The sequence below is a fragment of the Stomoxys calcitrans genome, chromosome 4, assembly GCF_963082655.1.
Source record: "Stomoxys calcitrans chromosome 4, idStoCalc2.1, whole genome shotgun sequence".
In the NCBI taxonomy this organism is placed as follows: Eukaryota; Metazoa; Arthropoda; class Insecta; order Diptera; family Muscidae; genus Stomoxys; species Stomoxys calcitrans.
The window spans coordinates 73,318,447-73,333,744 of NC_081555.1; the positions used below are offsets into that span (position 1 = coordinate 73,318,447).

At 40.8% G+C, this 15,298-nt stretch overlaps 2 protein-coding genes and 2 non-coding genes across 5 annotated transcripts in view; 3 read left to right on the forward strand and 1 right to left on the reverse strand.

The window, feature by feature from the left end:
- The window catches only part of LOC106090668 (gamma-tubulin complex component 3), a 37,288-nt gene extending 33,762 nt beyond the window's left edge, over positions 1-3,526 (reverse strand). Inside the window, exons 1-2 of the mRNA XM_013256945.2 lie at positions 3,000-3,526; positions 2,600-2,835 (exon numbers count right to left, since the gene is read on the reverse strand). Coding sequence (XP_013112399.1) covers positions 2,600-2,835; positions 3,000-3,111 — 348 coding nt within the window. The 5' untranslated portion in view covers positions 3,112-3,526. The remainder of the gene's footprint in view (positions 1-2,599; positions 2,836-2,999) is intronic.
- Positions 3,527-4,576: 1,050 nt separating this feature from the next.
- On the forward strand, positions 4,577-10,592 carry LOC106090671 (dolichyl-diphosphooligosaccharide--protein glycosyltransferase subunit STT3A). 2 transcript variants are annotated; one of them, XM_013256950.1, is made up of 7 exons: positions 4,577-4,679; positions 4,761-5,007; positions 6,781-7,109; positions 7,348-7,737; positions 7,808-8,095; positions 8,979-9,458; positions 9,645-10,592. In XM_013256950.1, the coding sequence occupies exons 2-7, from the start codon at positions 4,899-4,901 to the stop codon at positions 10,197-10,199; spliced, it is 2,151 nt and encodes a 716-aa protein (XP_013112404.1). In that variant the 5' UTR covers positions 4,577-4,679; positions 4,761-4,898; the 3' UTR covers positions 10,200-10,592. The 2 variants fall into 2 exon arrangements, with proteins under 2 accessions (XP_013112404.1, XP_059223693.1); XM_059367710.1 differs by having other exon boundaries at positions 4,596-5,007.
- LOC131997405 (small nucleolar RNA Me28S-U3344) lies at positions 7,190-7,273 on the forward strand. The gene has a single exon (XR_009398255.1). It is a non-coding gene; the product is annotated as a small nucleolar RNA Me28S-U3344 (small nucleolar RNA).
- LOC131997404 (small nucleolar RNA Me28S-U3344) lies at positions 9,496-9,575 on the forward strand. The gene has a single exon (XR_009398254.1). It is a non-coding gene; the product is annotated as a small nucleolar RNA Me28S-U3344 (small nucleolar RNA).
- Positions 10,593-15,298: the final 4,706 nt, after the last annotated feature.

Genomic DNA, 15,298 nt, shown 5'->3' on the forward strand with positions numbered 1-15,298 from the left:
TTTCGATGTTACTTGTTTTTTTTCCATTTAGAATGCACAACTAGCCGATTAAGGGCTTAGGTGTATGTCCATAGTGCCATGGGGCGGATTAATATCTACACCCTCTTTTCAACCATACCTTACCTTCCAGGTTTCAGTAGCGGGATTACTCTGCCCATTTTCCAGACATCGGAAACTATAAGAGTGTTCAAAGGCAGGTTAAGGACAGTAGTAAGGTACTCAACTTCAGGTTCCCTCGGGGCGCAACGGCTTCGATGATTTAGCGCCACAGACGACATTCGTAACTTGGCCCACGGTAAATTAAAATGGCTGTCCATCGGCTCGGGGACCACGGATACGACGAATCGTTCTACTCCTGGCCCTACCTGGCGCATCTCTTCGGATCAGTCACGGTTACGTGACGGCGTTATGTACACGTTGTGTAGCTCTATCTCGGCAGTACCGGACCTGACTACTATCCCCATGCACTCCATGTAGGGGTAACTAGCGCCAGGTGCAGGCGAGATGAGTCTATACTGCACAGAATGGTGTATTACGAATGCCAATCCCCCACCTCAATTCCTTAAGCGATCCTTACGTAGCACATTGCATACGTGACAACTGTGCAAGCTACAGGTTTTGGTCATCTCCTGGACTCCAACTCATAAAATCCACAATCTTGTCGATCTTGCCACGGAGATCGTTGCAATTCAATTGCAAAAATGATACACTTCGCGGCCCTGGCCCGGCAATATTGGGGCTGGAATGCTGCTGTTGCGTATATTGCCACACGGTTCGACGATGTGGACGTAGACGCTTGTGACCCCCTGTTGTCCATATTCGCACATCACCTTGCAACATATTTAGTGTGACTATACTGCCGTAGGGTTGTACGGCCAGAGCAAGATCGAAAATGTACCCACTCCATGCACCGGTTACACCACACCGATACTGACCGATTATGGAGACGGTTCTGGCAAACCGAACAGAACCAGGGTCCGGGGTTCTTTTCAATCGCGGCACAGACCGCGTGCAGAGAAGTTTTTCCGAGTAGAAACATGACAAAACTAATCGATAGAAAGATGGCACCTCAAATATCATAAGTTGCTTTATAGTCCCTTTAGCGGTAATATCAGCAAACTCATTTCCTTTAATGCCAATGTGGGACGGTACGCAAAAGAGAGTATAGCTGTACACACTACTGTTATACCAATAAAATTCAAATACTATAATTAAAAAGATTGTAAGTTCTTGTTGTATGTGAGATCATCAAATAAATGAAATGAAGATTGACATTTTATAATACCATTATAAACACCATTTTTATTATGAATTAGGGCATTAATAGCACTTAAACAGTCAATGCAAAAATGACTCTTGCATTAGATTTTCCGGCAAATTTTATTGCTCAATCGATAGATGCCAATTCTGCGTCAAATATTCCATTGGCAATGTGAATTCATTTAAAAAAGCTGCCATGAAAAATGTTTAAATAATCTTAATGTTGATAAAGTCTTAAATAATCTGTATATTGTTGTTGTTGTATGTGAAAACAAACACATAAATCAAAATCCATAACCACTTCTCCCCAAAATCCAGATTGGCATCAATAAAAAAATTAAAGACTCGCCCTGGATGCGGCAGATCCAGGTATTTTTATTTGCAAAAGTAAAATGATTGTTGTTGTTGTATCCACATTTTCATGGGAAGGTGGCGAACCTCGTCGTCTTTGTTCCGGTCCAAAGGACCGATCCCCAAGAGAACTGGGTGGCCATTGGTTATTTAAAGCGCCAATAACCCGCCTTGTGATATCGAGCAACATAGGCACTCAGTATTTGTGCAAGAGCCGGTGCCGTCCGACCTCTCACTGACACTCTCCGCTCGATAACGCTGATTGTCCGCGACTGCCATTGCAGCGACCCTGTATGGAGCATTCCACTATCCGCAACCTGTGGACGCGCCCGGTAGCTCGCAGCTATGAACACAGCTATGCCGTGCCGGGTTAAATAAAATGATTGTACTTCAAACAAGTTGTTTAACCAAGAGAAATTTTGAAAGAAAATGAAGGCACCAATCTTGCAAAAAGAGTGGCAATATATGGGGACTTAAATACGTAAGGCAAAAGTTACAATCAATTGGACACAACCATAAAAAAATGCAAGAGCGGCAGTCGACGCTTTGTGTTTCACTAACGCTGACCCTTGCATTTTATCCTTTTAAAACATATCTAAAAGAGGTTTCCTGCGGCTCACTGGAATCGGCTATAAACATCCGAGGTTCGTAATAGTATATAATACTATTATAATGAATATCATAAGTGCTTATCAAAATTTGAATGAGATCAGCTTATTATGTAGAACCGATTGCAATTCGGTTGCAAGAACAGAGCCTTCCCAGGATAAAGAAATTAATAAAGAGGCTTTATAATATTTTGAGCTGGCAGCTAACTAAAATATTTGAATTACTAGAGGTTTCTTTGTGGTAAATCCTTCATTATTGGGGCTATATATTACTTTGCTCAAAATTGTCGAATCGCATCAAATTACATATTTATAAAATCCTTCCAGTAGCATTAACATGTTTTTGTTCTCTAGAAATTGTGTAAAAATCTACTACTTACACTTGATTTCAATTGTTCGTTGAGGTTTAAAAATAATGCGGCATTACTTTGTGTTCCACTAGTATTTCCCAATAAGCCTTTGGAGACCGTTTGTGTATGAGATATACCAGAGGCCTGAGCTGCATTTAGATGTTGAGTAATTTTGGATAGTAAAGAGGACTCATCATAAGGCAATGTGGACCCCAGAGCTGATGGGCAATTTGATATGTATTGGGTTACATGGCGTAATATATCCTCTGGAAAGAAAAAAAAATATGATATATAAAATATGGTCCGAGGTGTTCTTGCAAAAGAGATTCAACAACGTATAAATCAGGATTCCCAGTTGCAAACCCACTTATTAAGAACAAGTTAAATTTCCAAAAATAAAATTAACATTTTGACACAAACAAAAACTTACTGTGATTTCCTCCTTTGGCGCCCTCGAAGCTTTTGCACAAACGATCCAGCAAAACATATATATCTTTGTAATTGCTACGACCTGATGTTCCTCCTGTTGAGCTGAATGACATCTTTTTCGTTATCGCTTTGATTGCTATTTTATTTTTATTCGGTACGGTGCTTTAATTCAGATCAGCTCCCTCAGAAAATGAAGAATCCGGGAATTGCATATATTTTCCTTGCTCATGGATAATAGCCTCCTTTTCTCACTCTCTCACATATACAAAGAACAAGCCCTCACACACCACAACAAAATTTTTGCAAAAACGAAAGGCCAACCAAATTAGCCTACAACAACAACTGGAATTTATTTATTGGTTTTTAGAGATTCTAGCTTTTTTCGAGTCTTTATTTCGAATTCCACGTCATGCGGGACTAGAAAACAACGCGTTTGTTTGGAAATATATGGAAATTATAGTCCTCTACTAACAAACAATTAGGAATAAACAATAATTTTGTTGTTGTGCCAAAAAAATAACAAAAAACGATACCATACGTTTGCGACCATACGATACGACGACAAGAGTCTATGATGTTATTTTATTTTCAGCTACATTGAAAAAAATCTCATTTTAAGCGTAGTATGCACATCTGGCGAAATTTTCGTTACCATAAAAAATGCATTGACATTCAGAACAAAATGTTCGTTACCGGTATGGAATAAAATTTCTTTGCGTAATTTTCTTTGACATAATAGGCATTGGTGAAATTTTTCTTGCAACTACGAATGAAATTGTATGTTTTAAGACTTTATTACATGATATGTACTAGTCTTTTGACATGTCAAATTTAGCACCTGTTGAGTTGTAAACGTCGTGTGATACAAACGAAACTAGCATATGAAAATCACTTATCAAAATTGGACATGTAATTTTTTCGATTAGGGCGTGCTTTATTCCTTCTGACAAAAACATTAAAAAATCATTTGTTGTCAGTCAAATGAAATCAACCCCATATTAAACTGTTTTCACAAATTTTATGATTTAACAAGCTTTTTCACAACTTTGACAATTTTTGCGCATAAAAAAAAATAAGCTTTTGCATAAATTTTTAGGTTATGTCATCATCATACCGGTTCTTATAAAACATCTTTTAAAGATTTTAATAAAAGTCACTGCTGTGTTAACAAGCATTTGAGATTTGGATTTATTGTAAAAACAAAACAAAAAATAAAAAAATTGTACTCAGCTGTTCGCATGACCTCACCTTATAAGTGTATCCTGAAATGAGACCGCCTTTAATTGTTTCGCCATGCATAGTGAGAAAGTTTCCGTTTGGCACAGCAAAATGTAAATTTTTTCTCAACAGTGTTAAAAAACACAAAACACCCCCAGAGGATATTTACATCTCGCCATAGGAGATTGCTACCGACTGGCACAGCTCCTAATGGAAACAATGTTTAGTGGAAACTTTCCACAGTGAATGAACTTAATACCTACCTTTATAGAAAAACTGAAAAAATATATGTACATTCATGGCAACGCATTTGATTAGGTAATTGTTAGTTGTCAGGTCGTACCGCCGTCACAACAGCATCGCTGGCTACGAAGTCTTTCCGTGGGCGTTTGTGTTAGCAGAAATTGTAGATTAGAAATTAATGATTTGTGCCAATTATTAAACCCGAAATCTCGAAAAACAAGTGCATATTTATCCTATACTCTGTTTACAAATATTTCACAAACAAGTGATGGATCTATACTACTTTTATTTGTGATTTCAGTTTCTTTTGTCTAGATTGGCAAGTGCGAGACGCCGGCTATTAAATAGACATTTCCCCGGCTTTTATATTTGAAGTGATAGAATTACGTGTGATTCCAGTTAAGAGTGTTCGGCTTATGCTTAATTGATATCGAGGAAAATGGCAGTCGAAACTGCTAACCCAGCACAAAAAACCGGATTTCTCCTCACATGGGAAAAACAGGAGCATCTTGTGAAGCTAGCCATATTAATAATAGCCGCCGTTTTGTGTGAGTATAAACATGGAACATGAATTGATTGTGAATGAAAGTTCACAAAAATCTGTTTTGTGCGTGAGTGTGTATGTGCGAAAATGTTATTTTAACAGCTCTGTTTTTAATGTACAAGTATAAGAACAGCTGTTTATAGTTTATCCTAAAGCTGCTATTACACTATTAAACATGTCTATGAGCAGCCCTTAATGGCTGGTACTATGTTCGTTTTTCGCTGTAGTAAACCAATATTTTCGCGGTTACTTTTTTATACACTACACAAATAATAATTAAATGACAATTTTATTAAAATTTTACCATAATTAAATAAATGAAATCAGCAAGATTTTTTTTACTTTAAAATCTATTAGATTCCATTGCAGGATTATTGTCCGGCTATAGACCATTTCGCCTAACGCCAGAATATTCATCAGCAGAAATTTGTCAAATGGATCATGGTACTTTACATATCAACCCAACTAGAGAAGGTTGCAAAGCACACATCTGAATTTGAACAGGGCTCTTTAGGACGACTCTATTCACAAGCGCATTAGAAAACAAGTAAAATCTTACTTTCCTTTCCAATCAAAGAATAGCACAGCAAAGAACTTTCAGAAGTAGTTGGGTTGGCATGTAAAGCAACATGATCCATTTAACAAATTTCTGCTGATGAATATTCTAGCAAATAAGAAATTGCGATCCAGAAAGCCGGTCAAATGCTTTTAAGCAACATCATACATTTTGCCTTACTTTTGAAAGTTCTTCGCTGTGCTATTTTTTAAATATAGAAAGCATTGGACGGAATGGTCTATAGCCGGACAATATCCTGCAATCAAATCTAAATTAGATTTTATGACCAAAAACGAAAGCGTAAAAATACATGAAATCTTTATCTAAAAAAGTAATCGGAGAAAAATATCGCGAAAAGCGAATATAGCATCAGCCAAATGTAGGGTATTTAGTTCAGTTTTCACACTGAAACTCGATATAAAAAAAAATAGTGAAAAAAAAATCGGTGAAAAGTGCAGTTTACGGGACAAATCGTAACAAAAAATTTTATGTTTTGCATACCCCTCTAAAATGACTCCAAAAATATGAACATAAAGTCCGTTTTTGCTCGGGCAAGGGGGACCTCAAACGGACCTTCCGCCTCGTTAAGCGAAATGACGCCGAATATAGGCAATGTGGTACTCAAATTAAGGGACATTTTTGCAGTAAACGAATATGATGTTTTCCAACGTTTTGCCAATACAAAAAATTGCGCGATTTTGTTGCGTAGTTTTTAATTTTTTGATCGGTATACTTATGAATGGTTCTAGCTCTCCTCCTTCTAAAACTCTGTTTAAACTGCTCCTTAAATTCGAATTTAAGGGCTCGATCATATCTTTTCCTTTTATAGAATCAGCTGACAAGAGCCTTAAATACGGTTTTAAGGAGCAGTGTAGGTGGTCTCACGCGAACAGCTGTTAACAGCCGGCCAGGTTTGACGGCATTAAGAAGTAAGATTTTTGTTTGCATCCATCCTTGATGGCAAGATGGCGGATTGCGCGATATTATTTGTGTTTGTTGTATAAATGGGACCACCTTTAATTGTTTCGCCATGTCAGCGTGGTGTAGGGTATAAATACATTGAACGTTGTGATTACTCATAATCTCTGTTTTTATAACGTAATGCTGCGTACTGCTGTGCACTAATTACGAAAAAAATCATTGCAGTGTTGTATTTTATGTACCTTTTTCATACACGCTACAATAAACTTATTTTCTTTCTCTTCCATTTCCCTTTGATAGCGTTTGCCACGCGGTTGTTCTCTGTGCTGCGTTTTGAAAGTGTAATCCATGAGTTCGATCCCTATTTCAATTACCGCACCACGCGTTTTTTGGCTGAAAATGGTTTCTACAAGTTTCATAATTGGTTCGATGATCGAGCGTGGTACCCTCTGGGACGAATTATTGGTGGGACTATATATCCCGGATTGATGGTAACTTCGGCTGCCCTATATCGGATATTATGGCTGTTAAACATCACGGTGGACATACGCAATGTATGTGTTTTTCTGGCGCCTTTCTTCTCCTCGCTTACTACACTGGTTACATATGCTCTGACCAAGGAGATCCATGTAAGTATTACTGTACATATTCGTTTATTGATTGAGAGGGATATGTTTCTAACTTAGGTTAGGCTAGACCAACATAACCTATTTGGTAGCATGTGATGAACTGTAAATTCTTGATAGGAAGGGTATGAAACATAATGAGTACCATAAACTATGCTGAACTAACTATGAAGAATTGAAATTAAGTTTTATTTCCAAGGAATATGATTTTATTGTTGGCTACTTCAATTTTTGTTTTCAGAGCACTGGTGCTGGTTTAGTGGCTGGGGCATTAATTTCTATCGTTCCTGGATACATATCACGTTCGGTAGCTGGTTCATATGACAATGAAGGCATTGCGATATTCTGCATGCTTTTGACATATTATCTGTGGATAAAGGCTGTTAAAACGGGCGCGATTTTCTGGGCTGCCATGTCTGCTTTGGCTTATTTTTATATGGTATCTTCTTGGGGTGGATACGTATTCCTTATCAATTTGATACCTCTACATGTGTTGGCGTTAATGTGTACTGGACGTTTTTCGCATCGGGTTTACATTGCCTACAGCACCTTGTACTGTTTGGGAACTATTTTATCAATGCAAATATCGTTTGTTGGATTTCAACCAATTCAAAGTTCCGAGCACATGCTGGTAAGTTTACAGAATTTATTTAGTGGTAAGATTTCGGCGGTTATTTTAATTTTCTTCGTCTTCTTTATAGGCCTTGGGAGTTTTTGGTTTGTGCCAAATTCATGCCTTTGTCGATTTCTTACGATCCCGCATGCCCACAGAACATTTTGAAATCCTCTTTAAGGCTTTGGTCTCTACAATTCTCACAGCTGCCTTCATTGTGGGCATATTGTTGACTATAACAGGAAAGGTCTCGCCATGGACCGGACGTTTCTATTCATTATTGGATCCGTCTTATGCCAAAAACCATATTCCCATTATTGCCTCTGTGTCGGAGCATCAACCTACTTCGTGGTCTTCATTTTATTTCGATTTACAGGTATGTAGAAAGCTCAAATACGCGTTTTGTATATTTTATTAATGATCATTTGTGATGATACTAATTAGCAGTAATGAGTGCACTTTAAGTCACCCAGTGATTACATGCACTTTGATCTCTGAATTTTTGGAAGCTGTCTAATCGCTATTATGACACTTCAAATTTTAAAATTAAAAGAAAAATTTTTAAATGAATTAATACTTTTTTACATGGACTGAAATTCTGATTTGACTTAAGGTCGCGTTGGGTACATTTTTCATTTTTTTTTTCTTAAAAATTGTTCTCACGAATTAGTTTCTAGGGCGAGGTAAAAAATCGTTTTCTGAATTTAAGAAAAAGCATTCCCAATATATTTACAACGTTCTCCATTAACCCATTAATGTCCGATGTTCGTTTTATATGAGGTTTTTATTTCTTACGCTACATACATACATGTTCATTTATACGAATACTTTGAAAAACCATACAGAAAAGAAGTTGGAACATATCACAAATCCCAATCGTTCTAAAATTATGATCAAATTTCAACATTAAAGTTCTTGTTTACTAACAAAAATTAAAAAAAATTGAGTCATCCGTTGCCGAAGTACAAGGTCCACAAGGAACTTTTTTAAATTTTTTTTTTTTACATCATTCTCACTCGTCGGAGGGTTAAGTATTATTTTTTTCTACAAATCCATTATGGATCCAATCTAAGTAAATAACTACGTATAATAACAATTACAATATCATAAAAGCTGACCTACCTAAAGTAGTTTAGTTTAGCAGATGACTTACGGTGGTAGAAGAAAAAGTTTGTGTAACTGGTTCCCTCATTTTATATTTTTCCTAAATTTTTAATTTTTCGATTACTGAATTTGAACTTCATTTTCCTTTCTTTTAGATTCTGGTATTTCTTTTTCCGGCTGGACTTTACTTCTGTTTCGTCAAACTGACAGATGCGAATATTTTTATTATACTCTATGGTGTTACAAGCATTTATTTCGCCGGTGTAATGGTGCGATTGATGTTGGTATTGGCACCAGTTATGTGTGTACTTTCGGGCATAGCTGTTTCTCATTTGTTAGCCAAATACATCAAGTCAATGGAGGCTGCATCGGCAGCCGGAAAACCAGTGGAAAGCAAAAGGCAATACAAGAAAATGGAACAGCAAAGTGGTGGTGTCAAAAAAGAAGTTGCCATAGCATTTGTGGGCGTTGTCACTATGATGCTAATTGTTTATACATTCCATTGTACATGGGTAACGTCGGAGGCTTATTCTTCGCCAAGTATTGTGCTAAGTGCTCGTTCGCATGATGGTGGCCGAATTATCTTTGACGATTTTCGTGAAGCCTACTATTGGTTGCAGATGAATACACCTGAGGTGAGTTGTGAGTCAATTGTAGCGTTAAAATTTTTGGCATTTCAATGATGAACACTTGAAATTCTTGATAGGAAGAGTATGAAACATAATGAGTACTACAACTAAGCTGAACAAAATTATAATCTTATTCCAATGGATTTCTTTCCATAGCTAGTGCACTAAACTTCTGTTCTACGTCCATTTTAGGATGCGCGAATAATGTCTTGGTGGGATTATGGCTATCAAATAACAGCAATGGCTAACCGCACCATTCTTGTGGACAACAATACTTGGAATAATACTCATATATCGCGTGTGGGGCAAGCGATGGCTTCATCTGAGGAAAAGGCCTATGAAATTATGCGCGAACTAGATGTGGATTATGTTCTTGTCATTTTCGGGGGCTTAACTGGATATTCTTCAGATGACATCAACAAGTTCCTATGGATGGTCCGCATTGGTGGCAGTACTGATCGTGGTGCTCATATCAAAGAGAAAGACTACTATGCCGGAAACGGTGAATTTCGGGTGGACAAAGATGGTTCGCCCACTCTGCTCAACTGTCTTATGTACAAAATGTGCTACTATCGATTCGGCCAGGTCTACACTGAGGGAGGCAAACCGCCGGGATACGATCGAGTAAGAGCTGCTGAAATCGGTAACAAAGATTTTGAATTGGATGTTCTCGAAGAGGCCTATACTACCGAGCATTGGTTGGTGCGCATTTACAAAGTTAAGGATTTGAGTAATCGTGGCGTTTAAGCGACATGGAAATATCATTCTTCTTTCCTACCCACTCACTCACGTTTACTTAAAGTTATATAGCAATCCTTGTCTTAATATTGTTGATCAATTCTTTTTGTTTTTACCACAGTATTCTAATCTACATTATGTTTTTTTTACAAATATCTAATTATGAATCTCACTCTCGAAAAGAAATTTTGCATCGAATTCCTTAACGAACTCTAAGCTATAACAATTACCTTTAGTTAACACAAGAAATGGAATTTTTAAAGAAATTTCCCTAAAGATTTAGCACAAATTTGTGTACGACAGAATCAGCCATTTAAATTAAGAAATTAGTTCACTTGGCGAGCTCCATGACAGACAGGCTATACTAAACGCAAATAAATATATTTTATAGAAGAAAATTAATTTTTTGTATTTTTATTCGAGTCTGCTGTGGATGTATTGGGTCGAATTACCGCATATGTGGTCGTTGTAGAAGGTTGTTGACCCTGAGGGCGGCAGCCCTTGCCTATGAAGGACTTCGGGTCAATCCGGTACGTACAACCGGCTGCCATGGGATTGAATTATAAACGATTTAAACATTCGCGTTTATAAAATTTCAAACATTGTCGTACAATTAATAAATATATAATTAAGAATTGATAGATTCTCAACGATCTTTCTCGTTCATGTATGCCGTAATTGGGCCTCTGATCTCTTAAAATCTATTTTTATATTCCTTACTTCTTTCAACATTCAAATAAATTAGCCCCTTTGAAGACTATAAGAAATGCAAATTTGGCTATAGGGGCAAACTTCTCACATATTAACGAGTGCCTTTCGGTTCAAGTTTAAGCTAAAGCCCGAAAGGCGTGCAGCAGTGCGATACCTCTTTGGGGAGAAATTTTTACATGACTTAACCCACAAATGTCGTCAGCATTACGAGGGGGTAACCACCGGCGAAACATTTTTGTAATGTTCTCACCAAGCGTTCAGCTTCATAGGTGGACATAAAAATAGCTAATTATTGTTGCAACCGCTGCGCTACGCTGGCCTCTAACACAAGATAACTCTAACACAAGATTACAACCAATCCCATGGCAGCCGGTTGTACGCACCGGATTGACCCGATGGAATCTTCATCGGCAAGGGCTGCCGCCTCAGTGTACGTGTTCGTCTTTTTTCGTCAGGGGAGAGGCACATCCCGGAGTGCCTTCTCCGTATGCTTTTGGTCCGTGCCGGGATTGAAAAGAACCCCGGACCCTGGTTCTGTTCCGTTTGCCAGAACCGCCTTCATCATCGGTCAGTGTCGGTGAGGTGTAACAGGTGCTTGGAGTGGGTACATTTCCGTTCTTGCTCTGGCCTAACTTCGCTACGGGAGTATAGTCATACTGGCTATGTCGCTAGGTGCTGTGCGAACATAGCCAGCAGTGGGTCACAAGCGTCGCCGTCGTCGCCTTCGGCGTCCTCGTCGTCGGACTATGTGACCCCCCCGACCTCTCCCGTACGGCAATTTATGCAAAGACAGCACCCTAGCCCTACTATTGCCAGGCCAGTGTCGGGAAATGTATCGTTCCTGCAGTTAAACTGCAATGGACTGCGAGGCAAGATTGATGAGATTGTGGATTTTATGAGTCGGAAGAGCATATCGGTCGCAGCGATCCAGGAGACAAAGCTGACTAACACCTGCAGCTTGCACAGTTGTCACGTCTACAATGTGCTACGTAAGGATCGCTCAAGGAATGGAGGTGGGGAATTGGCCTTCGTTATACACCATTCCGTGCAGTATAGACCTATCTCGCCTGCGCTTGACGCTAGTGACCCATACATGGAATGTATGGGGGTAGCAGTCAAGTCTGGTACTGCCGAGATAGAGATATACAAAGTGTATATACCGCCGATTGGCAGCTGTGTCCCGATTAATGGCCAGGCCTACAGCCCCGACATAAGTGGGTTGCTATCTGGCCATAGTCGTCTGGTTCTGGGGGATTTCAATGCACATCACTCGTCATGGCATTCTCCCCTAGGCAACGACCAGCGTGGCATAGCTTTGGCAGAGCAGATAGATAGCTCCACGTTTTGCACGGTGAATGAGGATGCCCCCACTAGGATTACGAGGAGGTGCAGCAGCTCGCCAGACATCTCAATCTCATCCCCTGATCTCCTGAGTGACGTATCCTGGCAAGCCGTCATCTCTTTGGGGTCAGACCACCTCCCCATAATCCTCACCATCGACCGACCACCCGACTTCATAACCTCTGAGCGCCGAACGTTCATCAACTACAAGAAGGCCAATTGGACTGGCTTCAGAGAGTATACCAATCGCCGCTTCAATGAACTGCCACCCCCCTCTGATGTGCTTGTGGCCGAGAGGAAATTCCGAGACATCATCAACGCAGCAGCCGCTCGCTTTATACCAGCCGGTCGAATACCGCAAGTGCGACCCAATTTCCCGGCGCAAGCAGTGGTACTCGCAGACGAGCGTGATGGGATTCGTGCTATGGACCCCGCTAACCCCAGAATCAGCGAGCTGAATCTGGAAATAAACAGGGTAGTCAACGAACATAAGCGGAATTTGTGGCTGGAACACTTGGAGCAATGTAACTTAGGCACCGGTGCAGGCAAATTGTGGGCCACTGTAAAGTCTCTCTCGAACCCCGGTAGACGGGACGACAGGACCTCAGTCACTTTTGGCGAGTTAACCGTGACTGATCCGAAGAGATGCGCCAGGTTGTTCAACCGTCAATTTATCGTGCATCCCGAGAGAGACAGGGCAAGGAGGAGAGCCATTCGCCGTATTCGTGGTCTCCGAGCCGATGAACAGCCATCACAATTTACCGTGGGCGAAGTTACGAACGTCATCCGTGGCGCCAAATCTTCCAAGGCGTTGGGCCCCGACGGAATCTCTACATTGATGCTGAAGAATCTGGATTTACCTGGAGTTGAGTACCTTACCACTGTCCTTAACCTGTCATTGAACACTCTTATAGTTCCCGATGTCTGGAAAATGGGCAGAGTGATCCCGCTACTGAAGCCTGGTAAAGACCCGAGTTTGGGGGAGTCGTACAGACCGATCTCCCTTCTCTCACCAGTGGCTAAGACGCTTGAGGCATTACTCCTCCCGAGCCTCGTAGGAGAATTTCCATTCGCCGAGCATCAACACGGATTTCGGAGACTGCACAGCACAACAACAGCTTTGCATGCCATCACCACACACATTTGCCGTGGCTTCAATCAACCGAGGCCATGTGATAGGACGGTCCTCGTGGCATTGGACCTATCGAAGGCATTCGACACGGTCAGCCATGCCAAATTATTTGAGGACATCGCCAACACGTCCCTCCAGCCAGGCCTTAAACGTTGGGTCGCGAATTATCTGTGTGGCCGCCAGTCATTTGTGGAATTTAGGGATAAGAAGTCAAAACACCGTAGAGTGAAACAGGGAGTTCCCCAAGGCGGGGTGATATCTCCGGCTCTGTTTAACCTCTACCTATCCTCCATCCCACCTCCTCCAGACGGCATAGAGATCGTATCACATGCGGACGACTGTACGATCTTGGCATCAGGCCCCCCACCCATTGATGACATCTGCGATAGGTTGAACGTCTACCTCAACGAGCTTGCCTCATATTTCGCTGCAAGAAATCTGAAGATATCCGCCACCAAATCTTCAGCCACACTGTTCACTACAAATACGCGTGACGTGAATTCTGAGCTGACTGTGATGGTCGATGGAGAATTGATTCCGACCATCAAGTGTCCCAAAATACTTGGCGTCACATTTGACAGCTCCTACACTTTCTCCCCACATGCCACAGCAATCTGCAATAAAGTCAAAAGTAGAAACAAGGTCCTCAAGTCACTCGCTGGCAGCACTTGGGGTGCAGACAAAGAAACCTTGTTGACCACGTACAAAGCAATTGGCCGGTCTGTGGTAAGTTATGCAGCGCCAGTGTGGTCACGTCAGCTTTGTGACACGCAGTGGAATAATATTCAGATCTGTCAGAATGCCGCCCTCCGAACTGCGACGGGCTGCCTCCTTAGTTCTCATGTGGACCACCTCCACCAGGAGACAAAGATCCTACCAGTGCGAAGACATAACTACATGCTGTCTAAGCAATACCTTTTGGGCTGTTATCGCAGAAATCATCCAAATCATCATCTTGTGGATAGATACCCACCGCCCAGAAGCCTTAAGGTAGATCTACATGATCTAGAGCGTGAGGTCCAGCTCTACAAGAGAGAACCTCTAGATCAAGCGGCATATCAAGCGGGTCTGAACAACATTCATGCAGACACGGTAGCAGACGCGTTAACTGGCTACCGGGTGAATGTAGTCCTTGGAGAACGACCGCCACCCATTGCACCCGAAGAAATCGACCTCCCCCGGCAAACCAGAGTGATTCTGGCTCAATTACGTTCCGGCAGATGCAGCCGCCTCAATTCCCACAGAGCTAGGATTGATGCCGACGTGCAAGATGTATGTCCCGACTGTAACCAGGGACCGCACGATACACGTCACCTGTTTAACTGCCCGGCCAGACCCACTCGACTCAGACCCAGATCCCTGTGGACGCACCCCATCTTAGTCGCGGAGTTCCTGGGTCTTGACACTCAACAGAATCAAGCAGACGAAAGATAGTACACAATAAACTGCTACAACAACAACAACAAGATTACAACAATAATTAGCTATTTTCAGGCAGAGATGTGCACATGAGGGAATTTTTTTTACGCTTATGAGAAAAAAATGTTACGCACGACTTTTTTATGTCGATTTTACTCACGATTTACGAAAAAAATTCCGACTCACGAAACCTTCAAAACCCACGAGATACTCAGAAGTCACAGACACTCACAATTCACGGTTAAACATATATTTTTCCATGAATCGTATAATATTTTTTCCGAGCGTTTCAAATCTTATAGTTTAGGTTATATTAGGTTAGGTCCATTAAAATTGGCCCAGAATTGGATATAGCTTCCACATTGTACTTGTACCATAGGTGTAGGGTATTATACAGTCGGCACCGCACGACTTTTGCCCTTCCTTACTGGTTTATTATTAGTTAACTAAGTTCGGGCGAACCGAATCTTATATACCCTCCACCATGGATCGCATTTGTTAAGTT

Excerpts from the sequence above, each read along its gene's own strand:
- LOC106090671 (XM_013256950.1), top strand. The coding sequence starts at position 4,899 with ATGGCAGTCGAAACTGCTAACCCAGCACAAAAAACCGGATTTCTCCTC. Across the intron at positions 7,110-7,347 it reads CTCTGACCAAGGAGATCCAT|AGCACTGGTGCTGGTTTAGT; the intron begins GTAAGTATTACT and ends TTTTGTTTTCAG. Across the intron at positions 7,738-7,807 it reads AAAGTTCCGAGCACATGCTG|GCCTTGGGAGTTTTTGGTTT; the intron begins GTAAGTTTACAG and ends TCTTCTTTATAG.